At 47.0% G+C, this 26,285-nt stretch overlaps 1 protein-coding gene and 1 pseudogene across 2 annotated transcripts in view; both read left to right on the forward strand.

The window, feature by feature from the left end:
• LOC308467666 (spectrin alpha chain, non-erythrocytic 1-like) overlaps positions 1 to 12,795 on the forward strand; it is a gene marked incomplete at its 3' end in the record, with an annotated part of 42,231 nt that extends 29,436 nt beyond the window's left edge. Inside the window, exon 5 of the mRNA XM_080989386.1 lies at positions 12,718 to 12,795. Within this exon, the coding sequence (XP_080845512.1) occupies positions 12,718 to 12,795 (78 nt within the window). The remainder of the gene's footprint in view (positions 1 to 12,717) is intronic.
• The window catches only part of LOC308467697 (inositol polyphosphate 5-phosphatase OCRL-like), a 552,529-nt pseudogene that overhangs the window by 185,959 nt on the left and 340,285 nt on the right, over positions 1 to 26,285 (forward strand). The window lies entirely within an intron of this gene.

The following is a 26,285-nucleotide window of genomic DNA, read 5'->3' on the forward strand; positions in this document are numbered from 1 at the left end:
GCTGGCAAGGGCTCTTTCTTACTCCAGCCTTGGCGTGCAGATCCCGGGTTCAGCCCCAGATCTCTGGAGTGGAAAGGCTCTTGGGCGTGACTATGAAAGGCAGCATCTGTCAGAATAGGGCATACTGAGCCAGTACAGATAAACGTGACTATTGGTTCGCTTCCTCTGCTATCTGCCTTTTCGGGCACCTCAGAGGTGGCAGAGAGAGGCAGGGGAGAGACTCCGACCTCTACAGAAGGCTGCACCCCTTTCCTCCATGTCCCCACCCCAACTCTTAGGACCAGAAGCAAGAGACAGCTTTGCTGAGCACGTGCCCCTTCCCAGGGAGATGCAACTCTGCACTACTGTTCCCTGAATTGCTCGTGAAGCAGCCATACTCCAGGCTCTTATTGTCACAGCCCTGCAGGATCAGACCAAGGCCCATCTAGTCCAGCTCTCAGCAGCCCAGCAGTTGTCCAAGGGAAGCCCCAAGCAGACTCCAAATGCAGCCCCACTCTCCCCACTGGGGACACCCGCAACGGGTAGGCAGAGGTAGACTGCCTCTGCGGCTGGAGGTGCAACATGGTCTAACCCTCCATGAATTTGACGAATCCTTTCTGAAAGCCATCCCCGTCAGTGCCTCTGGAAGGAGGAAATTTCAGTGTCGCTAGGCACTGTGTCTGGCCTGAATCTGCCATCATTCCGCTTTCTTAAAGAGATCCAGGTTCTGATATTATGAGGAGGAAACATCGCTCTGCACCTTTCCCACATCATGCATACTTCTATGATGTCCCCACTTTCCCCCCTCTTGCAAAGCCCCAAAGCCTCCTACATTGTAAGCCTTCCTTACAGGGGAATCATCATAACCACCTGTGCTGCAGAGCTTCTGGCTGAAAGACAACTCATGGAGATTTGCATTGACTGCTGCAATGCACCCCTAATGATTCAGATTGTATTAGAGTTATTAAAACCTTATTATATCAAGAAATGCAATATTTTTAGTCTCACTTGCTTTCCTGGTGTCCCTCAGCTTAAAGACAAACTGCTCTGGAGTGAGAAAAACCCATCACACTCAAAAAGCCCAGCTGGAGGGACCTGGAAGTGTGCGGGGAAGAGCAGTTTTGTAGTGGCTTTGTTGCACAGGAGCACCAAGTTCACTTACTGGCTGATTCAGATAGAATCCCATTCAAAAAGAGTGCAATGGTGTGTGTTTCAGCCAGCCATCCGGCTGCTGCAACTATTCCCTGGGTGCCACCACACTGTCCTGTCTGTGTGTTTAGAAGGGAATGGGAGCTATGCTCCCCCCGGAGACACTCCACTCCTTCTTCCTTAGCTGTGTTGCTCAACAGTTGAGGCAACCTTCACAGTTCTGGGATGCCAATGCCAACGACCTGGAAGTGTGCTGTCAATATATTTACAGTGCAGGGGTTCCTCCAAAGGAGATGACCACTTGTTTGTTTTGCGTTCATGTCTTGCTTGCCCAAAACGTAACACAGTGGTTAGACTCTACTAAGGGAATGGTCAGAGTGCTTTAATCCATTCTCATTGGAAAAGCTGAAGTTCTGGGCTGGACCTGAATCCCTCCCACAAAAGACTGACAGTCTGGAAACACCCTGGGTGCAAACATATTTTACTGGGGAAAGGATCTTCCTCCTTCCTAACCTGCAGTAGTGCCCTGGCAAATCACAAAGAGCAGGCTCCCTTCATGGTACTCACAGCCACACTGCTTCTAAGATTATACAAATTTAATATACCAACAACAAATAAACACAATAAGGCTATAATGATACAATCTGAATCATTAGGGGTGCATTGCAGCAGTCATTGCAAATCTCCATGAGTCGCCTTTCAGCCAGAAGCTCTGCAGCACAGGTGGTTCTGATGATTCCCCTGACGACTGCCCCCTCCCACTTGCCGCCCGCCCCAGTCTTTCTCCGGCGGCTCAGTTTAGTGCGCCAAGCGGCTCATCCCAGGTGGGAATTCGGGTGGCACTGCTTGCAGAAGGAGAAGCGGCTGGCGCTAGCGGACACTCCCATTGTTCTTCTCAGGTAGGACTTCCGGGATCCAGACGAACATTTTACCCAAAAGTATGGCTTGACTACTGATTTCCCATTTAAAGGATGCCAAAAATACCTAGGTTTGGAGGACAGGTGAAAAAACCCACGAATTACATTTAAAGTTCTGCGAGATGCAAAGGAAAGCTTGCGTTTTAAACTTGCATTTTACAGCTTGTTGCTTGGTGCGGTTAACGGAATGGGGATATTGAGAAAGAAGAGACTTGGAATTAGAAGGTTAGGATTTAAGGTAAGGTTACCAGAGTTTTTTCAAAGAATCCGGGGACACTTTTTCAAAAGAGAAACAAATGTTATTTTTTAAAAATCATTTTTTAAAAAACAAGAAGTAATATCTTCTCTTCTGGGTCTCCTCTGTCACGTGGCCTTCCTCTGGGCCCCAGCCTGATCTCTTGGAGTGCTATCTGCCCTGGAGTAGGCTCGGGTCGGGCCTGGGCTCGGCCCCGTGTCCTTGCCCTCTTGGTGCTCTCCTACCTCTCTTCCTCAGCGGCCGCAAGGTAGGGGCTCCCCTCTTTTTTCTCCTTCCTCTTTCTCTCTCTTCCTTCTCCTTCTCCCTGGGTTGGCTCCGGGGTTTTTACTGGCCCTGGAGCGCCGCTGGGCAGTCGGCCATGTGGCCGGGCGCTCTCGCTCCCGCCTCGATTTGGGTCCTGGGGGGGGGTCAGCGGTTCCCCCAGTTGACGCGCCGGGCATCCCTGGTTCCCCCCCGGCAGTGGAAGCGCAGGCGGCAGTCTCAGCAGCCCGGAGCCAGCCTGGTAGTGCACTTGGCTCTGGCTGGCTTCAGGAGCTGCTCATTGCCCTGGCACCCGCCATTTTGCCTCGCCGGAAGTCCCCATATGATGTGTCTTGTGCCGTTGAACCAATCACGCAACATTCCTTCCCTACTAATAAATCTACAAATCTACAATCTGTTGGGAACAGATTTGTAAATCCGGAAGCTGAATCTCAGGGGAACGCCTTTGGGCTGGGAAGGGCTCATCCTTTCTGGGCCTCTTCTCCCCCTCCGGAAGGGGTGCTTGGCTCCTGGCCTGTGAAATGCGCTCAAAATGTAAAGATGCCTTCTTTCCAGGGAGCCAAGGGAGAAGGGGGGATTTTGAAATACCTCCAAACCTTCCCACGTCAGAGATGCAGGAGTTGCGTCACCTCCAACTTCCTCAGGGATGAAGCAGCTACGAAAAACGAAACATCCCACCTGGGCACGGGTTCTGAGAGAGCAACAGCAGAAGACTCTGGCAAGATGAGCATTTGCCCAGTGGATTCTGGCCGGTCCATGAGGGCAGACAGGGGATGGCTGCGGTGGCTGCCAGCCCCTTCCCACTCCATCTCAGATACAGAACGCATTTGCTCTGCCACTCCTTGGCTCTGGCGCCACCTACTGCTGGCCTCCTTGCCTTCCACCCTCCCAGTCCCAATGAGCACCATCCACCCCTGGTCCAGAGACGCAGAGCAGTAGTTAAGTGACCTTGCGCCACGGCAGAACCGTCCAGATTGCGCCCCCTAGCCACGGACAAGTTAGCTCTTCTTTCTGCCTCTCCTCCAACCCCCCCCCCTCCACCCATTCAATTCACCCTGGAAGTACAAGTATCGAAAAGTAAAATGTTAGAGGTTTCCCCCCACCCCATAGCAATATAATTGGATTCAGCTAGCTGGTCAGTCTACTTTTGGTTTCACTCCTGGCTCCTTGTTAAATTAATACTGCATCAGAAAGCTCCCAAGCAGATATCCAAAGTTCTTTGGCATTTCTCCAGTTGTTAATAAGATGTCTCTTCTAGTCCAGGGGAATCTTTTGATCTTCTTCCAGGAAACCAAGAGTGCAATTTTTTTTAGTCTCCCTTGCTTTCCTGGTGACCTTCAGCTTAAAGACAAACTGCTCTGGAGTGAGAAAAACCCATCACACTCAAAAAGCCCAGCTGGAGGGACCTGGAAGTGTGCGGGGAAGAGCAGTTTTGGAGTGGGTTTGTTGCACAGGAGCACCAAGTTCACTAACTGGCTGATTCAGATTGAATCCCATTCAAAAAGAGTGCAATGGTGTGTGTTTCAGCCAGCCATCCGGCTGCTGCAACTATTCCCTGGGTGCTACCACACTGTCCTGTCTGTGTGTTTGGAAGGGAATGGGAGCTATGCTCCCCCCGGAGACACTCCACTCCTTCTTCCTTAGCTGTGTTGCTCAACAGTTGAGGCAACCTTCACAGTTCTGGGATGCCGAGGAAGCGAACCAATAGTCACGTTCATCTGTACTGGCTCAGTATGATCTATTCTGATAGGTGCTGCCTTTCATATTCACGCCCAAGAGCCTTTCCGCTCCAGAGATCTGGGGCTGAACCCGGGATCTGCACCCCAAGGCTGGAGTGCCAGCTGGCCACATTGGGCGCCTGCCTGGAGAGTGGAACCCGGGGGTTCGAGGGACATCGTGCTGCTCCTGGCAACCTCCACCCAACCCGATGTCCTCCTCCGTCTGAATCCCGCTTCCCCCGGGACGCACTTCCCATCCTAGAGCGGCTGGGGTGGGAGCGCTCCCCACCCCCCCCCTTTCGAGACTCTCCTTGTTCTTCTTCTTCATGCCTCGGGTGTTTTCCTGAGTGTATCTTCAGAACAACCCTCTGTGAGGGAGGCTAAGCTGGCCCAAGGACTGGCCCAAGATAGCTCAGCCAAGTTGCCAAGGCCAGCATTTAAGACCGGGCATCCTTTCCCCTCAGATGAGAAAGCCGGGATGAGTCATGCTAGCAGCCTGTGGCCTTGATGGGCTTTGAGGCAGCCCAGCCCAGCCCAGCTGCTATAGTCCACCTATGAACCGAGGAAGCGCAACTGGAGAGACAGAGCCCAGCACTTTTCTGACGGGACAGAAGCGCACGACTTTCCCCTCCCACTTGCCGCCCGCCCCAGTCTTTCTCCGGCGGCTCAGTTTAGTGCGCCAAGCAGCTCATCCCAGGTGGGAATTCGGGTGGCGCTGCTTGCAGAAGGAGAAGTGGCTGGCGCTGGCAGAAACTCCCATTGTTCTTCTCAGGTAGGACTTCCGGGATCCAAATGAACGTTTTACCAAAAAGTATGGCTTGACTACTGATTTCCCATTTAAAGGATGGCAAAAAGACCTAAGATTGGAGGACAGGTGAAAAAAGCTACAAATTACATTTAAAGTTCTGCGAGGTGCAAAGGAAAGCTTGTGTTTTAAACTTGTATTTGACAGCTTGTTGCTTGGTGTGGTTAACAGAATGGGGATATTGAGAATGAAGAGACTTGGAATTAGAAGGTTAGTATTTAAGGTAAGGTTACCAGATTTATTTTCAAAGAATCCGGGGACACTTTTTTTTTTCCAAAAGAAAAACAAATGTTATTTTATTAAAATCATTTTTTTTTAAAAAAATAAGAAGTAATATCTTCTCTTCTGGGTCTCCTCTGTCACCTGGCCTTCCTCTGGGCCCCAGCCTGATCTCTTGGAGTGCTATCTGCCCTGGAGTAGACTCGGGTTGGGCCTGGGCTCGGCCCTGTGTCCTTGCCCTCCTGGTGCTCTCCTACCTCTCTTCCTCAGCGGCAGCAGCGCGGCAAGGTCGGGGCTCCCCTCTTTTTTCTCCTTCCTCTTTCTCTCTTCCTTCTCCTTCTCCCTGGGTTGGCTCCAGGGTTTTTACTAGCCCTGGAGCGCCGCTGGGCTCTCGCTCCCACCTCGATTTGGGTCCTGGGGTGTGTGTGTGTCAGCGGTTCCCCCACTTGACGCGCCAGGCATCCCTGCTTCCCCCTCGGCAGTGGCAGCGCAGGCGGCAGTCTCAGCAGCCCGGAGCCAGCCTGGTAGTGCACTTGGCTCTGGCTGGCTTCAGGAGCTGCTCGTTGCCGTGGCACCCGCCATTTTGCCTCGCTGGAAGTCCCCATATGATGTGTCTTGGGCCGTTGAACCAATCACGCAACATTCCTTCCCTACGAATAAATCTACAACACTTAAAATATAAATCTGGGGGCCTTATATGAAATCCGGGGACATTCCGGGGACGGATTTTGTTGGGGACAGACTTGTAAATCCAGGAACTGTCCCCGGGAGACGGGGACATCTGGCAATCATTCCGTAATAGGGCTTCTCCTGCCTTTGCCAGTATGTCAGCCTTCTCAGCCTCCTTAAAGAGGGCGTTCAGAAGCACTTGTACGTCTGGCCATATGGGATTGTGAGTGGAGAAGGTGGCGCAGTCTGGATGAGTCCCTCTGTCTTGCTCTTTGGTCACTGTGACCGAGCACCATTTTGGGCCGATCAGGATCTATGGGGAAGGGGATCCACCCAGAAGTTGTGGAGGGAACGGGAAGAGAAGCTTGGTCAAGAGACTGGCTCATGTCAGAAGGAGGCCTGACTGCATCCTTGGCGAAGCCCAGGGCAGGTTAGGAAGGCAGCATTGCCCAGCGGGAAGGCATTCGGAGGCAAATTATCAGCAAGGAGCAGAAAATCCCCTCCCCTTCCATCAAGAAGACTGAAGAATCTCTAGTCGGCCTTCAGGTGAGTTCAGCATCCCAGGTCTCTGGGGTGTTCCTGTCCATTACAAAGCTGACTCGAGGCTCCGTCAACTGAGCCCCTACACTCCTTGCGTACATGAAAGGGGCACAGAAAGGATGGGAGGCAGCCTTTTCCTGGAGCCGTCTTACCTGCAGCAGTTCACTCGCTGGCTGCTGACCCTTTTCCTCCATCACCTGGATGATCCTCTCAAGAGAGGAGAGTTTCCTGCAGAGTCTGGCCAGCTGCTCATCCCTTCTCCCTGCAATCTCCTTCTCCACCTCTTCCACATGATTCAGCAGACGCTTTTCTTCTTCTTCTTCTTCTTCCAGGAACTGGCGCAGTTGTCTCAACTTCTCCACAGTCTTCAGCCTCTCCGGTTCTGAGGAGGTCGGAGTGAGGAAGATGGTCAGCCTTCAAAACATCAGCAAGAGAATTAGGATTTGAATTGAACTGCTTCCACCCTCTCAGCTCACAAGTCCTCAGGCTTCTCCTTGACTGCTTTTCACATAATCAACAACAATGGGAAATAAACTCCATTTAGCTGCATTCAAAGGTGAACTTACCTAATTTGCAATTCTTGGAAAAATATGGAGACCAAAACAGCAATCTTTTGAAATTCACACCTCTGAATTTCTCAAGGTTGACCCAGCCAGGTAATGTTCACAAAAAATGTATTTATGAGGGTAAAGCACGTATCAAAATCTTTATACGAGAAGGTAGCCACCCTAGCATTTGATTCATTTTCAGAATAATAAATAAATAACAAACCAATATGGAGAAAGGAGAAATGGGGAGAAGTTGAAATGGGCAGATTTCCCCCTCCCTCCTCAGTCCGGACTTGCTTCTTGAAGTGCTTGTTCCCTCACTAGTAAGAATAGGGACACTTCCAAGGAGGACTTTGCTTTCCTTGTCCAGGTCTGCTTGATAGGCCAGAATTTCCCCTCTCTCTTTCCTCCAAATCTCCAGGCGGCGACAAAGAGAGGAGATGAATATTCTACTGGCTTCTTGGGTCCAGTGGCCTTGCTATAATAGGAAAGTAATTGACTGGAGGAAAGAAAAGTACAGAGGTTTTCAACCTTTTGGGGTCCACGGCTCCCTGGACCAACTCCCTTCTTTCTGCGGCACTCCCTTCTTTCTGTGGCACCCCTGTGGGGCTCAGGAGACCAGTTAGGTCCCCCCTTGCTTGCCTAGCTTGCCTCCCCTAACCCTTTCTCCAACAGCCTCCCTTGCGGAGTGCTCTCTCAGCCTCCTCTCCCCTCTCCTTAGGAGTCCTCCTCTTGGTCTCTGAGCTGCCCCCGCTGCCCCCCAGGGGCCTGGGACTTGCCTGTCCATTCCCAACAGCAAGGGCCCCTCGCCAGTTGGCTTGCTTACTCTGAGGCCGCCTCAGCTCCTGGCAGCCCACACCCCCTGGCCAGCCCCAGAGGCACCATTCTCTGGGGGAGAACAGCTGAGCAAGCCTTGGGGAGTCAGAGATGGCATCCGAGGAGGGAGGGAAGGTTTCTAGTCCAACTAACTGGTCTGGAGAAGAGGAAAGGCAGCCATGCTTGCTCCTTTGTCTTCTCCGAAGAGACTTCCAGCCTGATTTCTCATCTTGAGGCCCCAGGGAGAAGTGGGAAGAGGAGGAGGAGGAGGAAGCATCCCCAGAAGAAGTGTGCTCCCCACCAGTAGGTGCTTCCACCCCCCACTCCTAAATCTGCTTCCAACAGACACTTGGGGGGGGGGGGCATCCTGCACCATCTGGTCAATTCCTGGTGTTAGGAGAATTAGAAGGTCTAAGATATAAACACATACATAAATACCGTAAGTAGTTCTCATCAGAAAAGAATATGCAGGTAAACCCATCAACAGGTTTCCTGCCAGACAGGAGTCTGTTGTAGGCCGCCCCTTCTGTGATGTATGTATGATGTATGGAGGGGTGGTCTTGGGCTCCAGGGTGGGCAATTTCAAATGTCTATAGAAGGACTTGGTTCGGGGTCTCCTCCTCCCTCCTGCGTGGGGGGGGGGGTGAGCACCCTGTTGCAACAGGTAATAAAGATCTGGCTTACTAGCTGCTTTGCTACTCAGTATTCTCTGGTTGGCCTCTGTTATTTTCTCCTACTGATAGAGAAGCTACCAAAGGACTCTATACGGGCTCTGAGGTACCCCAGAAGGGAAAAGGAGCCGTTTTTTCCTTATAACACTGGCCCCCAGTCCCCACCCCCTTGCAGCTGACCCCTTGCTGCTCTCTGCTTGGCAGGGTATTGAGGAGACATCCTGCTAGCCAAAGGAGACATGTGCAATTCACATTTGTAGTGTTCTAAATATGTACAAAGCAACCTTGCTGGGGGATGTGGATGAGGTTAACCCTTTCTCTCCCTGCCATGGTCCCATGAAGCTGCTGTATTTCAAGGGAAGATCCCTTGGCCCCCCTGGCAGAGAGAAAGACTTCGACTCCCTCCTCCCAGCCATCCCAGCAGCCCTCAGGCTTCCCCTTGGCTGCTTCTAAGGTAATAAACAACCACCAATGAATACCATGCCTACTCTGGATCTGAGAATTAAGAAGATCACCTGCCAAGAAGAATACACAGCTATTTCTCCCCCTCAAGATACCTTGTATTCCTCGACAGCCTCTTCCAGAGGAATCACCTCGTGGTGTTGGTGCTTCTTGGATCTGCCCCAAACCACACAGATCCCCCACACAGATGCCCCAAACCACTTCATCCTCCTTGCAAAAGAGTTTCAGGGGCTCCTGGTGCTTCTCACAGACTCCTCCTTTCCCTCTGGAAGACTGAGAGTCTTGGCTACTTCGACAAAGGTAGCCAATTGCTGATTGCGGACGAGGCTCCTTCTCTGGACTCCAACTCGGCCTTGAGGACAGGAAGCCAGCCTCCTTTTTGCCCCGCTGCACTGGATCAGGCCGGACCGGCAGAAGTTGTGCCCACACTCTGGGATGGTCCCTGTGTCATAAGAGAGTCAGGGTCAGAGAGGGGAATGAAGGAGAAGGACCCTACCAATATCAAATAGATCGTATTCTGCCTTCACACCCTACAAGAAGGTCAACGGTGCCTTGGGGAATGGATCCTTTTTTGCTGTATCGAATTGTATCCTTTTTGCTGTATCTTTCTCATTGACTTTAAGAATGGATCTGAATGTAGTTTTCGACTCAAATGTATTTTTCGTCAAAATGCTGTACTTTTCTAAATGTATCCAAATGTATCCGAATGGGTTTTTGTATTTCCCCCCAATCTCATCGCATAGAGAATGTTCCTTAAATGTAACAATCCCTTTTGCCAAATGTATTTGATTCAAATGTAATTAAGGCCCCACTTTTCACATGGTGTCCTGTTGTGTGTTCGGAAACTACTCTTTATTGTTTGATTTGGGTTAATGTCAGAATAAAAGCGAGTTCCTTCAAAATAACACATTCCTTTTTATCTTACCAATTTCTCATATTGTAAGAAGCGGAAGAAGAAACCATAGAGAGCATTCATATTTTCCTTCTGATCAATGAAGTCAAACGTTACAATTATGCATTTTAGAATGAGCACCTATAGGGAGAAGACAGATCTCAGTAAGCCAAAGCAAGGCCAAGACAACAAACCCCTTCTGGAATATGGTCAGCGTGTACAACATCTAGCTGAATCATCACCAGGATAACTAAGTCAGACTGGGGGAAATATCATTCTTCAGAACCAAGACATCATTACCATGCTTTCCAAGTTACCTGAAAGTCACTAGAACACTTGCGAGCACAGAGCCAAGACACAGCTGAAATAAGAGAACCCTACAAACTTCGGGGTTTGTAGATGGTTGTAAAGGTTGCTGAAAGGTTTCTAGTTCACTAGTTGGAAACAGCTTCCAGGCTATGCAGGACCAAGGTTGATTTGTAACTGTTCCTGTCTGCCTGCTTGCCATCGTGCATATTTCTAAACCATTTCTGCCAAAATATATACATCTGCAATAGTAGTTTCTGGAAGCAGACCCTGCAAGAGTGCACACTCCATGAAGTCCATATGAATAGTGTTACGGAATGGAGGGGGGGGCATATGAACGAAGTCTTACTCCCGAGTAAGAGACGTAGAGCCCGAGGCGATGACTTCAAGGGAACCCTGCCACACTATTTTTTTTTTAAATGATTTTTATTAAGGTTTCCGTAAAAAGTTAAACAGAAAAACATAAAAAAGAAATACACAAATACACAATACATAATCCAAAAAAAGAAGAAAAACACAAAGAACAGAAAAACAAAAAAAAGAAACAGAACAATTAAAAATAATATCACCTTTTCATTTCCGTTTTTGAATTTACTTATTTTCTGGACTTCCTCATACCTCCCTCTTTTGTATTCCAGTCCAAATTGTTTATCCAGCAATTTCTTTTCCACTTTTTTAATCCCAATCTTTAATCTTAATGTAATATAGCATTAAAATTTTACCTCTTAAGTACCAAATTTCCATTTCCTTGAACTTCTTTAATCCTAATCTTTAATCTTAATGTAATATAGCATTAAAATTTTACCTCTTAAGTACCAAATTTCCATTTCCTTAAACTTCTTTAATCCTAATCTTTAATCTTAATCTATCTATAACTTTATCCTGTACAGCTGGAAACCACTTATTTTCAATCCAACATCACTCTAACATTCTTTAATTTTGCAATGTTTCTGCAGATAATCTTTGAATTTCTTCCAATCTTCCTCCACCGACTCTTCTCCCTGGTCACGGATTCTGCCAGTCATTTCCGCCAGTTCCATATAGTCCATCAGTTTCATCTGCCATTCCTCCAGCGTGGGAAGTTCTTGTGTCTTCCAATACTTTGCGACGAGTATTCTTGCTGCTGTTGTTGCATACATAAAAAAAGTTCTATCCTTTTTTAACACCATTTGGCCGACTATGCCCAGGAGAAAGGCCTCTGGTTTCTTGGGGAAGGCATATTTGAATACCTTTTTAAATTCATTATATATCATTTCCCAGAAAGCCTTAATCTTTGGGCACGTCCACCAAAGGTGAAAAAATGTACCTTCAGTTTCTTTACATTTCCAACATTTATTATCGGGCAAATGATAGATTTTTGCAAGCTTGACTGGGGTTATGTACCACCTGTATATCATTTTCATAATATTCTCTCTTAAGGTATTACATGCCGTAAATTTCATACCTGTGGTCCACAACTGTTCCCAGTCAGCAAACATAATGTTATATCCAACGTCTTGTGCCCATTTAATCATAGCCGATTTTACCGTTTCATCCTGAGTGTTCCATTTCAGCAGCAAGTTATACATTCTTGACAAATTCTTAGTTTTGGGTTCTAACAGTTCAGTGGAACCCTGCCACACTAGGACTCCCCTCGCCTCGTCACAACGTTGCACCAAGCACCGCAAAAAAGTCCAAAACCCCGAGAAGAAAGTGCCATTTCTGACCCCGTATCCCGATGCTATACACGATCGATGTATTTGATGAATGAACAATGTATTTGCACGAGGATGCGCTCTAGCCAATCAGATGGCGTTGAATGTAGCCCTTCAGCCAATTGCAGCAATGCCATGGCTCTGCAGAGGCAGCTCAGCTCCAGCTGTTTTGCACGCTCCACTGAGCGCTGACAAGGTGATGACAGCTCCCGCTGCGAGAACAATGGACTGAGTCAATCGAAACCTCGTTATCCTGTTAATCCAATCAAAACTACCGGTAGATGTTGTTTAGTCGTTTAGTCGTGTCCGAATCTGCGTGACCCCCTGGACCAGAGCACGCCAGGCCCTCCTGTCTTCCACTGCCTCCCGCAGTTTGGCCAAACCCATGCTGGTAGCTTCGAGAACACTGTCCCACCATCTTGTCCTCTGTCGTCCCCTTCTCCTTGTGCCCTCCATCTTTCCCAGCATCAGGGTCTTTTCCAGGGAGTCTTCTCTTCTCCTGAGGTAGCCAAAGTCTTGGAGCCTCAGCTTCAGGATCTGTCCTTCCAGTGAGCACTCAGGGCTGATTTCCTTCAGCATGGAGAGGTTTGATCTTCTTGCAGTCCATGGGATTCTCAAGAGTCTCCTCCAGCACCAGAATTCAAAAGCATCAATTCTTCGGCGATCAGCCTTCTTTATGGTCCAGCTAGATACAATGTAGCAATGTCAGGCCAGGCCACTTCCGAAAAGAACCGTCTGTATTAAAAAAGCCTAAAAACACTTGGAAATTCATAGAAAACCACTGGTTTCACCGATTCTCTTCAATCCACCGCCAGTCTGCGTCGTTGGCCAAGGACTTGGGAACCCCTCGGTCCCCGCCAGAATTCCCCAAGCGGGAGGTCACCTACTCATAGGAAGGTACTTTACCCGTAGGTGACAATCGCTGGGCAAAAGCTCTCCTCCAGACTTACCCAGGCGGCAGACTATGGAAACCAAAGTTCTATTGTCCTCTTGCAGTAGGTGCTTAGAATTTACTTGGGTGTCGAGACTCCGCAGTCACCCCCTCGTTGGAAATGACTCATACAAGGACACGGATATTAGGTTTATGTTACTGGGCAAATTTTGGCCACAATTTATTGAAATTAAAGAATGTGAGCGGTATTGGCTTAGGCATTGATTGGACCTGACTATATCTGACTCCTGCCCATTGTGCAGGAAGTCCCAGTAAGGGTAAGCCACCGGTAGGGGAGCCCTGTCAATGCGAACCAACTCAAGCTCCCCCTGGTGCTCCCGTCGGGGTCGTGTCAAGGCCTTAGCCCCCCAGCCGGGCTTCAGACTAGATCAACACCCCGGATTCCTTTAACGGAACACCCTTAAGCATGGAGGGGGCAGGTGGTGACCACACCTCCCCTCCTCCACACAAGGTGAAACAATGCCTAACCACAACCCTAACAAAGTTGTGACGATTGCTATGAGGTCGGCGAAAACCAAGTGTCCAGTGCCAATTTGCCAAGTGGAAAAATTCCTACCAGGCCCCTTGGACAACCAAGGCGACCAACCAAAGTCCATAGCAAGGCCATTGCCTAACCTGCAAAATAGGGAGGGAGGGCGGGTGATTGAGGAAGCAAGCCAAAGAGGAAGTTCTCTGTGTTACGATATGGATGCAATGCAGCTGCCAATTGCTAGCTTGAAAACAAGACATGATGGGAATGTTGGGACTGTCCGTGGGAAACAGAGGGACAGTCAATTCACAGTGCGAAGCACCGGAATTAGCTCAGAGTGTAATATGAGCTCTTCCTATTGCTCCTATACAGGAAGTACAGGAAGTGTTGGTCTCTCGACTGCTGGAGTTTGAAGAGAGCAGTCATGTTTTTTGTAATGCTGCAAAGACAGAAATAAAGGCATGTAAATATGTTTCTGTCTATCTCTTTCCCCTGCCGGGGGGGGGGCAAGAAAAAGTGGGGGTGTTCTTCTCAGCCTATCGCGACCTTAACCTGGATCTTGCTGGGGAATGCAGACAGGGAGGTCAACAGGAGATCAAGCCGGGTGCCTGGAGAGTTGCCAGTTACTACTGACATAGGCTTGAATTCCGACATCTGGTAGCACGGAGCCGATGGCATCGATCCATGAAAGCAGCAAAAGAGGTTGATGGATCGTAATTCATCCTCTGCAAGGAGATAAAGGAAGTTGTGGTAGCGGGCGGATGGAAGCTACAAAGGACGGCTGAGCACCGGAGGAGGCGTTTTTGCTGATAAGCTGCGAGCAACAGAACCCCTAAGGTATGCTGATTTATGGGCTAAAAGAGTTAACACAGATTGATTTTTTCTCTGGTTCACAGAAGCTGTTTTTTGGATAAAGAAACAGCACTGAGAGAGAGCCACATTCTTCGAATTCCTTAGGACTGATAAGCTTTGCTATAGCTGGTCAGCCAAGTCCAGTTGCTAAGCAACGAGACGTCAGTCTTTTCGGCTACTTAGGAGATAGTTAGCTTGAAAAGGAAGAGGAAAATTACAAAACGGAAGTGAGGCTGGGACTGTGAGAGGCTGGAAAAACACTGGTGTTTTGTCTGTTACCTCACTGCTCTTGGAGGGACTTTCAAGACAGCCTGCGTTTAGCTGCCAGGTGCAAGGCAGTAAACAACCAGCTATTGGATATTACCAGCACGTGACTGAGAGCTGAGGCTTGGATTCAAGATGGCCTTATTCAGTCAGAAGCTGAGTGGGCAAAACTGGGAACAGTGGAGTTTTGCAATGGAATATTTACTGGTGGGAGAGCAACTTTGGCACTTAGTGCAATCCCCACTGCCTGATGCTGGACATGCACAGGGGAGGAAGGCTGAAGTTCAAAATGAGCTTAAGCAGCGTTTGATCAGAATTCTGGCTGAGAATGTGGAAGCTGATCTTGAGCCTATTCTGTTGGATGCTGTGGAGCCACAGGTCGCTTGGCAATCCCTCCGAAAAGCTTGTGGAGCTGGGATGGGAAGCAAGGGCCAAGAGTTAACTGCACCACCAGAGAGAGCGAGCCAAGAAAGCGATAGCCAGATTCTTGAAAGCTCATCGAAAGCTGAGAAGAGCTTTGACCCCAAAAGGGGGAGTGAAGGAACTTGTGATGGCCTGGGAATCCGATTCAGAGGGTGAACCAGAGGAATCCCAGCCTGCACAGGAGTCCCCGCCTCCAGGGCCGGCTGAACTGGGGCAGGGCCTTGATTCTGAGGCGCCTACACCTGTGCCGGATCCTCAGGAGCAGGCACCAGGTGAATCCATTCTGGCTCCAGAGGTTGTTGAGGACTCAGTGCCTACAGGTGAGTCTCCCCCTGGGCCCAGTAACCCTTCAGCCTCTCCTGAACTGCAGAGGCTCAGGGCAGAGAGGCGAAGGGAACTGGTTTCTCCCAGGAGGAGTGCTCGCCTTAAGGCCAGGAGAGGCGGGTCTCCTGGGGGCCGGGACCGCCCCTGGCCTCAGAGAAGATAAAGGCCAGTCAGCCCGGTCCCAGGTTGCGGGAGCAATGTCGTGGTTGGGTATCTGCTCCTACCTGGACCCAGACCTGACCTTCCAGTGTTCCTGTCCCCACCCGGCTTCCTGCTTCTGACCTTCCAGTGTTCCTGTCCCCACCCGGCTTCCTGCTTCGGACCTCACCTCACTCCTTGTGAACTGTTTCCAGGCTAGTGACTCAGGACTGGACTTTGACTACGACAACAGTAACCTTCCCCCCGGGACCAGCACAGAACTTTTGCTGTTGATGTTCCTGTTCTTGCTGCAACAGATGTTGCTGACAGGGGGAGTGAGGCTCGGAGTTGTAGCGCCCCCACTGCTATTGCAAGAGAAGAGCAAGCTGAAGCTCTGAACGTTGTTTGTTGTTGCAATTGTGGACAGACTGGGCATCTTCAGCGGAAATGTAAGACAGAAAGGAGCTAAGGGGAGCTCCGCAAAGCCTGAGGCGTCAGGCAAAAGTCGTACTAAGTCCCAGGTGGAACCAGCTATGGCTTTGATGTCACTAAAAGCCACACCAGAAGTGGAAAACGCTTTTGTTTTGGACACAGGCTGCACACAACACATGACGTCGCGCCGAGAACTGTTTTCTGTTGGGATACTGCCAGGGAGATAAAGTCCATCAAGGCCCCCAAGCCGTCTGCCAGACGATCCATCGACCTCCCGTAGGCACGCAGCGACATGAGTGTCTAGAAAATATCTTGCCACATTCCAGACTCATGCACGCTCTATCAGCAGATAATGCACAGCGAAAAGTTGCACTCAGGAGAGCATTATTTACAAGTTTATTCAGCGTTGATCAGAACACAGAAAAACATGACTGACTGCTTTAGTGTCTGCGACACCGAGAGAAAACGAAAGCAACAGAAAACGTAAACATCCTGTGAACAGGAAATACGCAGACTCTGACTCACAAAGCCTGCTCCCTTTTAAGGTGGAACGGAAATATCCTAACATTTTCTACGTTTAAGAAGCAAAGCTTCGCTGTGAAACAGGCCAATGGCCAGGAGCTGGAAACGACCGGGTTTGGAACTGTGTATCTTGAGAGTCTGAACTTGACTATTAACAATGTATATTTGGTTCCTGATTTAAAGTTCAATCTGCTGAGTGTTTCACAGATCACAAAGAAAGGACTGACTCTGTCCTATGATAGAGAAAGCTGCAAAATCTTCAAAGATGGAGAGCTGTATCTTTCTGCCAGAGAGAAAGGTGGACTGTATTTGTTGACTTTTGATCAAAGTGATTGCATAAATTGTAATGCATCTGAGTCTAACATGATTTCTCTTGCAGGTGTGACGAAGGACATCCAGAAGACGACAAAAGTAACCAAAGCTTTTCAGCGAGTGTATGCTGATGTGATTGGTCCTCTAGCACCATCTAGAGGCAATGCAAGATATTATCTTGTGTGTGTGGATTATTTCTCTCATTATGTGTGGATATACATATTGTACAAACCACAAGAAGCCTTAGAAAGGTTTAAAGAGTTTTGTGACAAGGTTAAGAATGTTCATGATGCTAACATTGATTGTCTTTTCACAGATGAAAAGCCAGTTTTTCTTTTGCAGGGTTTTCAGGATTTCCTGGATAAGAAAGGGATGAGACACAAGACTGCTGTTTCAGCAGGTGCATGGAACAAAAGTGCCTGTGTGCAAGTAAACAAAGAATTACAAAAGGGCATGAAGGCACAATTGCTGAGTTCACGTTTGCCACATGAGTATTGGGCTGAATCTTTATTGTGTTATTGTTACTCTTGGTTAAGAAAGGTTTCAAAAGGTTTAGGAAGTTCTCCTTTTGAAAAGCTATTCCACAGAAAACCTTCTGTAGCCCATTTTAAGGTTTTTGGGTCTCATGTCTTGACTGAAGCTCCAAGTGGAGTAAAGAATGCAAAAGGCATTTTTGTGGGTTATGAAAAGGGTCTCTACAGAGTAATTTTGTCTGAATCTGGTCAGGTGATTCTCACAAAATTTCTAGAGAGTGCTCCTGAACAGGAGAAAGTAATTGTTCACACATTTCCCACTGAGAACAATTCAGATGATGATGATGATTTTACTGATTACAGTGGTACTGAGAGTGACAGTGATAGCTCAAAGAGCTCAGTTGACACTGTCATTGAGAGGAAATCTCACACAATGGCTAGACCTTCACAAGTGGAGGATGAACCACTGTTTACTATTGGAACTGGTACTCCAAAGAGTCCTGAGACTGAACCAGTGAGCAGAGAGGATCAGCACCTCATACGCAGGTCTGAGAGAGTTACAAAGGGTGTACCACCCAAGAGGTATTCAAAAGAGTTTGCTAACTCAGCTGTTGCATGTGTTACTATTGTTGACAACTCAAGACAGGTTAAAGGTGTGTCCAAGTCAGAGACAAAGACACAACAGGGAGTTGCTAAGCGTAACACTACATTCCCTAGCCAAGGTAATGCAGATGCACTCATTCCTTGGAAGTCAGACAACCAGAGAGGTACACTGGGGAAACCAGTGGTGGGTAGTTCCAAGGGTGGAACTGAAACAACAGGGGATTGTTATATGTATAACAACTGTTTGTTTTCTGCTCTGGATCAAGCTTTGTTCGCAGCTCACATTGATTCATATGGGGGAGTATGTTACGATATGGATGCAATGCAGCTGCCAACTGCTAGCTTGAAAACAAAACATGATGGGAATGTTGGGACTGTCCGTGGGAAACAGAGGGACAGTCAATTCACAGTGCGAAGCACCGGAATTAGCTCAGAGTGTAATATGAGGAAGTACAGGAAGTGTTGGTCTCTCGACTGCTGGAGCTTGAAGAGAGCAGAAATGTTGGAGGGGAAGAGAGCACCAGAGTTGTGGAAAGAAGCATATATTACACTTGTACCAAAAACAGAGACTGAAAAGACACAACTTAAGAACTACCACCCTATATCATTACTTAATGCGGATTACAAAATTTTTGCAGATATTTTGGCGAAGAGATTTAAAAAAGTGTTGATGGAAGAGATTCACAAAGACCAAGCGGGCTTTCTCCCAGGAAGACATTTGTCTGACAATTTGAGGAATATAATTGATATCTTGGAAAAATTAGAAGTGAATATAAATACTAAAGCAGTATTGATATTTGTAGACGCGGAGAAAGCCTTTGACAATATTTCTTGGAATTTTATGAAGAAGAATCTACAGGGTATGGGGGTAGGCCAAGGTTTTGAGAATGGCATAAGTGCAATTTATTCAGAACAAAAGGCTAAACTAATTGTAAATAATGTTGTGACGGAAGAACTTAAAATTGAAAAAGGGACACGACAAGGTTGCCCAATTTCCCCACTTCTTTTTATTTCGGTCCTGGAGGTTTTGCTGAATATGATTAGAAGGGACCAGTTGGTCAAAGGTATACAGGTCGGAACTAAACAGTACAAATTGAGAGCATTTGCAGATGACTTAGTATTGACGTTACAGGAGCCAGAATCTAGTACTAAAAGGGTTTTAGAACTGATTCAAGAATTTGGTCAAGTGGCAGGATTTAAATTGAATAAGTCAAAAACCAAGGTTTTAGAGAAAAATTTAACACCGATTGAAAGAGAGAGGTTTCAGAATGAGACAGGTTTAACAGTGGTTAAGAAAGTAAAATATTTGGGGATTAACATGACAGCAAAAAATGGGAACTTATTTAAAGATAACTATGAAAAATGCTGGTCTGAAGTGAAAAAAGATTTAGAAATTTGGTCAAATTTGAAGCTTTCACTGCTGGGCCGTATTGCTGCGATAAAAATGAATGTATTGCCTAGAATGTTGTTTTTATTCCAAACTTTGCAGATTGTGGACAAAATGGATTGTTTCAAGAGGTGGCAGAAATATATTTCTAGATTTGTCTGGCAGGGCAAGAAGCCTAGAATAAAATTTAAAATACTAACAGATGCAAAGGAAAGAGGTGGATTTGCCCTGCCAGACCTTAAACTTTATTATGAATCAGCAGCCTTTTGCTGGTTGAAAGAATGGCTACTTCTTGAAAACACTGACATTTTGGACTTGGAAGGTTTTAATAATGTATTTGGATGGCATGCATATCTATGGTATGATAATGTCAAAGCACATAAAGCATTTAGAAACCACATTGTCAGGAAAGCGCTATTTAATGTTTGGTTAAGATATAAGGATTTGTTAGAAAACAAAACCCCAAGGTGGCTGTCACCAATGGAAGTGAAAGCCTTGAAAAAGGTCAATATGGAGGTCAAATGGCCGAAATATTGGGAAATTCTGGAACAAGACGGAGATAGACTGAAATTGCAGAGTTTTGAAAAACTAAAAAACAAAGTGTGAGACTGGCTTCATTATTATCAGATAATGGAGGTATTTAAATTGGACAAGAAAATTGGCTTCCAGGTGGAAAGATCCAAATTAGAAACAGAATTGTTGGAACCCAAAACCAAGAATTTGTCAAGAATGTACAACTTGCTGCTGAAATGGAATACTCAGGATGAAACGGTAAAATCGGCTATGATTAAATGGGCACAGGACGTTGGACATAATATTATGTTTGCTGACTGGGAACAGTTATGGACCACAGGTATGAAATTTACGGCATGTAATGCCTTAAGAGAGAATATTATGAAAATGATATACCGGTGGTACTTAACCCCAGTCAAGCTTGCAAAAATCTATCACTTGCCCGATAACAAATGTTGGAAATGTAAAGAAACTGAAGGTACATTTTCCCCCCTTTGGTGGACGTGCCCAAAGATTAAGGCTTTCTGGGAAATGATATATAATGAATTAAAAAAGGTATTTAAGTATACCTTCCCTAAGAAACCAGAGGCCTTTCTCCTGGGCATAGTCGGCCAAATGGTGGTAAAGAAGGATAGAACTTTCTTTATGTATGCAACAACAGCAGCAAGAATACTCATCGCAAAGTATTGGAAGACACAAGAACTTCCCACGCTGGAAGAATGGCAGATGAAACTTATGGACTATATGGAATTGGCGGAAATGACTGGTAGAATCCGTGACCAGGGAGAAGAGTCGATGGAGGAAGATTGGAAGAAATTCAAAGACTATCTTCAGAAACACTGCAAAATTAAGGAATGTTAGAGGGATGTAGGATTGAAAACAAGTGGTTTCCAGCTGTACAGGTTAAAGTTAATGATAGACTAAGATTAAAGATTAAGATTAAAGATGTTTAAAGAAATGGAAATTTGATATTAAGAGGGAAAACTTTAATGTTATATGATACTAAGACCAAGGATTAGGTTTAAAGAAGTTGAAGTTATATATTTTAATATTTTATCAAACTAAAGATTGGGATTAAAAAAGTGGAAAAGAAACTGCTGGACAAACAATTTGGTTTGGAATACAAAAGAGGGAGGTATGAGGAAGTCCAGAAAATAAGTAACTTAAAAATGGAAATGGAAAAGAGATATTGTTTTTAATTGTTATGTTTTTTATTTTTTTATTGTTGAATTTTGTGTTGTTTTTTTCTGTGTGTTGTTGTTATATCTATTGCGTATGTTTCTTTTTTCTCTTTCTTGTTGTTTAAAACTTTAATAAAAATTATTTTTTTTTAAAAAAAGAAGAAGAGAGCAGAAATGTTTTTTGTAACGCTGCAAAGACAGAAATAAAGGCATGTAAATACGTTTCTGTCTATCTCTTTCCCCTGCCGGGGGTGCAAGAAAGGGGGGGGGGTGTGTGTTGGAATTCTGCCTGGGTCAGAGGAATGTGCCACAGCGTAGGCACCGGCAGATATTCCTGTCGACCTCCCCGCGTCTCCACTCTGCTGATAAGCAGGCGAGGTCCGGCGATTCTTCTCAGATGTATGAGAGGAACACACCGTTCTTCCTCTCTCCCCTTTGGTGTCCCCAGGGAGGGGAAAGAAGCAGACAGAAAACTATTTACATCATTTATTTCTGCCTCTTACATCAGTACAGAGAATCATGTCTGCACTCAACAACAGCAAGAAGAAACTCCTCCCAAGTACATCCAGTACGGGTCATATGACACACACACACTGAGCTAACATCCGGTGCTCAGTACAGAATGGACTGCCCCTTTGTTCCCATGGCAACAGTCACAAACATTCTGTCTGGCTTTCCAGCCACAAGCAGCTGGCTGAGCTGCTAGAGCCTTTGCTTGCTGCAGCATTGGTGCTTTATGGTAACATACTCCCCCTAAAGTATCAATGTGTGCCGCGAGCAAAGCGTCATCCAGAGAAGAAAACAAACAGTTGTTATATTTATAACATTCCCCTGTTGTTTCAGTTCCACCCTTGGAACTACCCGCCGCTGGTTTAACCAATGTACCTCTCTGGTTGTGTGACTTCGCATTACCTTGGTTAACAACTCTCTGTTGTGCCTTTGTCTCTGACTCAGACACAGCTTCAATCTGTCCTTGGTCGTTTACAATAGCAACATATGCAAGGTTAGCAAACTCCTTTGAATACCTCTTGGGTGGTACACCCTTCGTTGCTCTCTCAGACCTACGTAAAAGTTGCTGCTCTTCTCTGCTTTCTGGTTCAGCCTCTGAACTCTCTGGAGAACCAGTACTAAGCTTAATCAATGGTTCATCCTCCTCTTCTGAGGGTCTAGTCATTATGTGAGATTTCCTCTCAATGACTGTGACAACTGAGCTGTCTGAGCTATCGCTGTCATCATCAGTACTACTGAACTCAATAAGATCAAACTCATCATCATCATCATCATCTGAATCGTTTCCTGTGGGAAATGTCTGTACTATCCGCTCTTGCTTTGGAGCACTCTCTAGGAACTTTGTGAGAATCACCTGACCAGATTCAGACAAAATTACTCTGTAGAGACCCTTTTCATAACCCACAAAAATGCCTCTGGCATTCTTTACTCCACCTGGAGCTTCTGTTCTCACATGAGACCCGAAAACCTTAAAGTAGGCAACAGAAGGTTTTCTATTGAACAGCTTCTCAAAAGGAGAACATCCCAACTCTGTTGAGACCTTTCTCAACCACACATGAAGATAGGACGCTAGCGATTCGGCCCAATATTCATGTGGCAAATGTGAACTCAGCAATTGCGCATTCATCCCCTTTTGCAATTCTTTGTTCACTCTCACACAGACCCCCCTGTTCCACGCTTCTTGCGAAACTGCAACTTTGTGGTCTATCCCTTTTCCATCCAGGAACTTCTGAAACTTCTGTAAAAGAAAAACTTGCTTGTCATCTGTGAAAAGACAATCAATGTTAGCATCATGCATATTTTTAACCTTGTCACAAAACTCCTGAAACTTTTCTAAAGTTTCTTGCGGTTTCTCCATCATATAAACCCAAGAATAATTAGTGAAACAATCCACACACACAAGGTAAAATCGTGCACCGCCTCTAGATGGTTCTAGAGGACCAATCACATCAGCATACACCCGCTGAAATGCTCTGTCGACCTTCTTCGTCACTTTCCTGGTGCTCACACTGGTCACACCTGCAAGAGAGATTTCGTTAGAAACAGAAGAATTACATTTCATGTAATCACTTTGATCAAAAGTCAACAAATACAGTCCATCTTTCTCTTTGGCAGTAAGAAACAGTTCTCCATCTTTGTAGATCTTGCAGCTTTTAGCATCATAGGACAGTTTCAGTCCTTTCTTTGCAATCTGCGACACGCTCAGCAGATTAAATCTCAGTTCTGGAACCAGGTAAACATCACTTATAGTCAAGTTCAGACTCTCAAGATACACAGTCCCAATTCCAGTCGCTTCCAACTCCTGACCGTTGGCCTGTTTCACAGTGAAGCTTTGCTTCTTCAACGTCGAAAACAGTCCTCTGTGCGGGCACATGTGAACCGTTGCGCCCGTGTCAATTATGAACGAGTTCCCAACATCTGGCGTGGTTCCTTTCGCCATCATAGCCTTTGCAGGTTTCACCTGGCACTTGGTACGGCTTTTGCCTGATGCCTCAGGCTTCGTAGAGCTGCTCTTTGCTCCTCTTGACTGGCACGGCTTCTTACAGTTTCGCTGTAGATGCCCAGTCTGTCCACAATTGTAGCATCGGACAGCACTCAATGCTACACCATGCTCCCCAGTAGCATCAGCAGTGGGGGAATTAGAACTCTGTTCTTCCCTCCCCCTGTCTTTTTCTTCCAGTGCAGCAAGTCTGTCGTGTTCATTCAGGACCACAGCACAAACTCTCTCCGCGGTCAGCTGCGCGGCCGGTAGGGAACCAAGCTGACTGGCAACAACCTTGTAGGTGCGGCTAAGGCTGTTTATCATCATGAAGCAAAACACTTCCTCCTGAAGACGGAAATTGCGTTCCACCATCTGTTGACGCAGAAACTTCATTTCTGTCAGGTGCGCTTGAACATCTCCATCAGGCGCAAGTCTCAGATTGGTCAATTTCTCAAAATACAGCAACGCTGAAGAACCAGCATCTCTCTGATGCGTTGTACGCAGCGTGTCCCAAACCTCTTTCGCATTTTCTAAATGCTGAACATGCACCAACTGATCATCTGAGACACACAGAATTATAGCAGTCCTGGCCCTTACATTCTGTGACTCCCAACCTCTGGTTGGTGCTGCAGGGATGGGGTTTTCAATTACATCAAAAAGCCTCTGATTCTGCAGCAGGGCCTTCATCTTTACAGACCAAGATGAATAATTGTCATTGGTTAAGGGAGGTGGGCAAGGCAAACCTCCCCCTTTCTTGGCATCCATCTTGAAGCCAAGCCTCCAGCTCACTCTGTCAAACAAACTGTAAAATCCAACAGTTGTTTTTTCCTTTCTCACGCAGGAAACTGCAAATTGTTTACGCTCTTTGCACCTGGCAGCTAAACTCAGGCTGCTATCGAAAAGTCCCTTCCAAGAGCTCGTAAACCTTGTAGCCAAAACATTCTCTGGTTTTGTTTCGCTTTCCCAGGCTTACACGCAGAGTCCAGCCCCTTTGCCAGTAATTTTCCAGGACCGTTACCTAGCAACAATGCATTTCAATAGGACTTCTTATCTACCACAAAAATTTGTGGAATGCAGGCTTCAGCCTTCAAGCTGCAGGCCTCTTCCTCCGGAGCTTTTGTTTTCTTTGAAACGCAGCTCCGTGAACCAGGGAATTAATCTTCCTGCGTTCACACTTTTAGCCCGAAATGCAGCATACCTTGAACTTTGTTGCTCTGGAAAACACCTCTTCTTTCCACCAGCTGTCTGTGGAGCCTCTGGCTTCTTTCAGACGCTTCTCTTCCTCCTTGGAGCAGAGGAGGACAATCCACCAGCCTCTCATGCAGATGTTCGATGGATCGAAACCATCCGAAGGCTGCCACTGTTGGAATTCTGCCTGGGTCAGAGGAATGTGCCACAGCGTAGGCACCGGCAGATATTCCTGTCGACCTCCCCGCGTCTCCACTCTGCTGATAAGCAGGCGAGGTCCGGCGATTCTTCTCAGATGTATGAGAGGAACACACCGTTCTTCCTCTCTCCCCTTTGGTGTCCCCAGGGAGGGGAAAGAAGCAGACAGAAAACTATTTACATCATTTATTTCTGCCTCTTACATCAGTACAGAGAATCATGTCTGCACTCAACAACAGCAAGAAGAAACTCCTCCCAAGTACATCCAGTACGGGTCATATGACACACACACACTGAGCTAACATCCGGTGCTCAGTACAGAATGGACTGCCCCTTTGTTCCCATGGCAACAGTCACAAACATCCTGTCTGGCTTTCCAGCCACAAGCAGCTGGCTGAGCTGCTAGAGCCTTTGCTTGCTGCAGCATTGGTGCTTTATGGTAACAGGGTGTTCTTCTCACGCTGAGAAGAATCGCCTATCGCGACCTTAACCTGGATCTTGCTGGGGAATGCAGACAGGGAGGTCAACAGGAGATCAAGCTGGGTTCCTGGAGAGTTGTCAGTTACTACTGATATAGGCTTGAATTCCGACACTCTGGGGGTTGACTGGCCGGGCTCTGACGTGGCCGGGATCCCATAGGCAACGGGGGACAGAGTCCCCCGCCCCTGGTGGGGAGTGGGTGGCCAAGTGGTCCACCGCAACTCCTCCCCACCGGGAAGTGGAGCGGATTTCCCAAGACATATCCTGTATTTGCATGATACCCCAACACATTCCTCCTATGTTAATCATGTATAACCCTCCCCTTTTCTGATGGAGTGGTGATGTTTAGTGAAGTGTCTGCTGGGATAAGATAGGAACTTTTAAAAGTCCTTGTCACCCCGTTCTCGGGGTTCAATTCCTCTCTGAACCTGTTGCGCGATAAACTTTGGTCTCCGCTCTTTGCTCCGGTTGGTGGCTGGACTCCTTCTTTGTTCCGCAGGGACCCACGGGCTCTGAGCAGCCTCCCACCTGGATTTTTCCATAAGAATAGAAACTCGACTAACCCTCTTGAGAGAAGAAAGGTGGCTTTTGCTCCCACTGCAATGTTGTAATCTAAATAAGCACATCTTCCTACAAGTGAATAGTAGCCACCTATCTGGGGGGAAATAAAGTGGTATGCTGAGAGACATGGTTACGGTGGAGAGCAAATCTGTGTTCCACAATGTGAACATCCCAAGAGAAACCAGATGGCAGCTTTGTTTTACTGTGTCCACGGAACTCAATGAAAGCCTGTGGGGTGTAAACACAGGAGCAGTCAATGACAGCATTCCTAGAGTGTACATGTTAGAACATGGGGAGGGATGTCTGTCCAGCAAGCAGGTAAACTTCCTGGGGACGGATTTCCTCCGCATGTGACAATAGGTGGGTGTGGCCTCACCTGTGCAGGTAAATGATAAAAGCACAGGGCAGGCAGCCATCTCTCTCTCTTGCCTCTTGCCTCTCTCATCTTCATCTTTTGAAGAAGCAGGATGCCCTCTTGGCTCTCAGCCAAGAGAGGAGGATAGGACTATCTTCCTATAAGACAGATTCTAAATGTATTTTACCTTTTTAAGCCTGTCTGCCTTCTGGTATCATATTGTGAACAGAACGTGAGTAAACTCTTTTATACTTTTATAAAGACT

This window comes from Podarcis pityusensis, assembly GCF_964106645.2.
Source record: "Podarcis pityusensis genome assembly, chromosome: W".
Classification (NCBI taxonomy): domain Eukaryota; kingdom Metazoa; phylum Chordata; class Lepidosauria; order Squamata; family Lacertidae; genus Podarcis; species Podarcis pityusensis.